The sequence below is a fragment of the Lactuca virosa genome, chromosome 4 (genome assembly GCF_052849685.1).
Source record: "Lactuca virosa cultivar CGN04683 chromosome 4, Lactuca_virosa_CGN04683_v6, whole genome shotgun sequence".
NCBI lineage: Eukaryota > Viridiplantae > Streptophyta > Magnoliopsida > Asterales > Asteraceae > Lactuca > Lactuca virosa.
The window spans coordinates 395,166,883-395,168,917 of NC_136429.1; the positions used below are offsets into that span (position 1 = coordinate 395,166,883).

At 40.0% G+C, this 2,035-nt stretch overlaps 1 protein-coding gene across 1 annotated transcript; it reads left to right on the forward strand.

Moving 5' to 3' along the window:
* Positions 1 to 516: 516 nt before the first annotated feature.
* On the forward strand, positions 517 to 990 carry LOC145106449 (uncharacterized). The gene has a single exon (XM_079043421.1). The coding sequence runs from the start codon at positions 517 to 519 to the stop codon at positions 988 to 990; it is 474 nt and encodes a 157-aa protein (XP_078899547.1).
* The last annotated feature ends 1,045 nt before the right edge of the window (positions 991 to 2,035 follow it).

Sequence of the window (2,035 nt, forward strand, 5' to 3'; positions counted from 1 at the left end):
GAATGGGTTAGAGGAATGGTGGGATGATGACATGATTCTGGTTGTTAGTGAAGATAATTAAAGTGGCCTTGAAGATGATGGTGTACCTAGAAATGAAGAAAACACTGCCCCTGATGAAACCCATCCCAATGTAGTTCTTGAAGATGAAGTAATTGACATTGACAGAATACCTTTGAACAAGACGACTGGGGATGAGTTTCTTAGTAAGTTATGCCCTCCAGAGGGTGATACTGGTGACAATGAAGTTGAAGAAGAAGATGTTGAGATCAATTCCATTTTCAACCCTGATATGCAATGGAAGAGGCAAGTACATGTTCTTGGTATGAAATTTGAAAGTCCAAAGCAGCTGAAAAATATGTTATGTAACTATGTTGTGGCAAATAGATACCAACTATTCTTCAAGAAGAATGACAACAAAAGGTTGTTGGTGGTGTGTTGCAAAGGAGCTTGCCCATTCAGGTTATGGGCTACTTGGATGAGGAAATTAGAAGAAGCAATCCAGGTTCAACAGTGAAAATGGATGTCCAATGCATGCCTGATGGTTTGAATTACTTCAGTAAGTTCTATTTATGTTTTGCTAATGTGAAATCTGGTTGGTTAGACGGTTGTAAAAAGGTGTTAGGTATAGATGGATGTTTCCTTAAGGGTGTATGCAATAGGGAATTATTGTGTGTTGTGGGTAGAGATGCTAACAACCACATATTTCCAGTTTCATGGGCAATAGTGTGTGTTGAGAATAAGGAAAACTGGATGTGGTTTTTGGAGTTGCTGAGAGATGATCTTGAACTAGGTATGGGCACTGGGTTCACCTTAATGTATGACCAACACAAGGGTCTGATGGTGGCATTTAAGGATGTGCTTCCTTGTGTTGAGCATCGACAATGTGCAAGGCATATTGTTGCAAATTTTAAGAAGAGGTTTGCAGGGGCTATTTTTGAGAACCTTTTTTTGGAAGGCTTGCAATGCAACAACACCGCAATCTTTCAATGAATGCATGCAAAAAATTGAAAGATTAAGTCCGGAAGCCCATAAGTACTTGATGGAGAAGGAACCAAAGACCTGGCCAATAGCATTTTATGAGGTAGGGAGGGCATGTGCTGCAGTGGAGAATGGTATTTTCGAGAGCTTTAATACAGTAATTGTTAAGGCCAGAAGGAAACCAATAATCACTATGTTGGAGGAGTTGAGGTTATATATCATGGAGAGGATGTTTAACTTGAAACACAAGAAATGGACAAAGGATGTAAGTCCTGCAATAAGGCAGTTACTAAATGGTTTAAAGATTGAAGCTAGGTACTGCCAAGTGCTCCCAAGTGGACTAAACAAGTTTGAGACAAGAAATGAAGGTCAAGCTTATGATGTGGATCTTGACAACAAGACATGTTATTGTAGGTTATGGTAACTAAATGGATATGGGTATGCCCATTCAGTTGCTACAATCTTATTTCTGAATAGGGATGTGGACACCTATGTGGATCCTATTTTCTATAGATCAAGCTACAATAAAACATACTTGAATAATATCTTGCCTATGAATGGTAGTAACATGTGCCCAGAGACATCATTCACCCCACCCTTACCTCCCAAAGAAGAAGGATGCCTGGAAGACCTACAACAAAAAGGAAGAGAGACGTGACAGAGAAAATGGGGAAGCATAAGGTATCAAAGAAGGGTAAACCCATTGTATGCAATGCTTGTCATATGCCCGACCACAACAAGGTGACTTGACCCACAATAAATAATCCAGTTAAGCTCAGAGTGAAAAGAGCAAAGATAACCAAGACTACATAGGTATATTGAAATGATGTTGTCATTTTAGAAAAGAAAATTTGTAAATCTTTAATATTGACATGTTACCTTGTACAAGAATCTGTAGGTGAAGGGTTAGTGAATGGTGGTGCTGTAGGTGTGTAAGGATTAGTGAATAATGGTGTAGGTGGTGTGCATGGTGGTGAAGGTGGTGGAGTGCATGGATCAGTGAATGGTGGTGCAGGAGGTGTGCATGGTGGTGAAGGTGGTGTGCATGGAGGTGAAG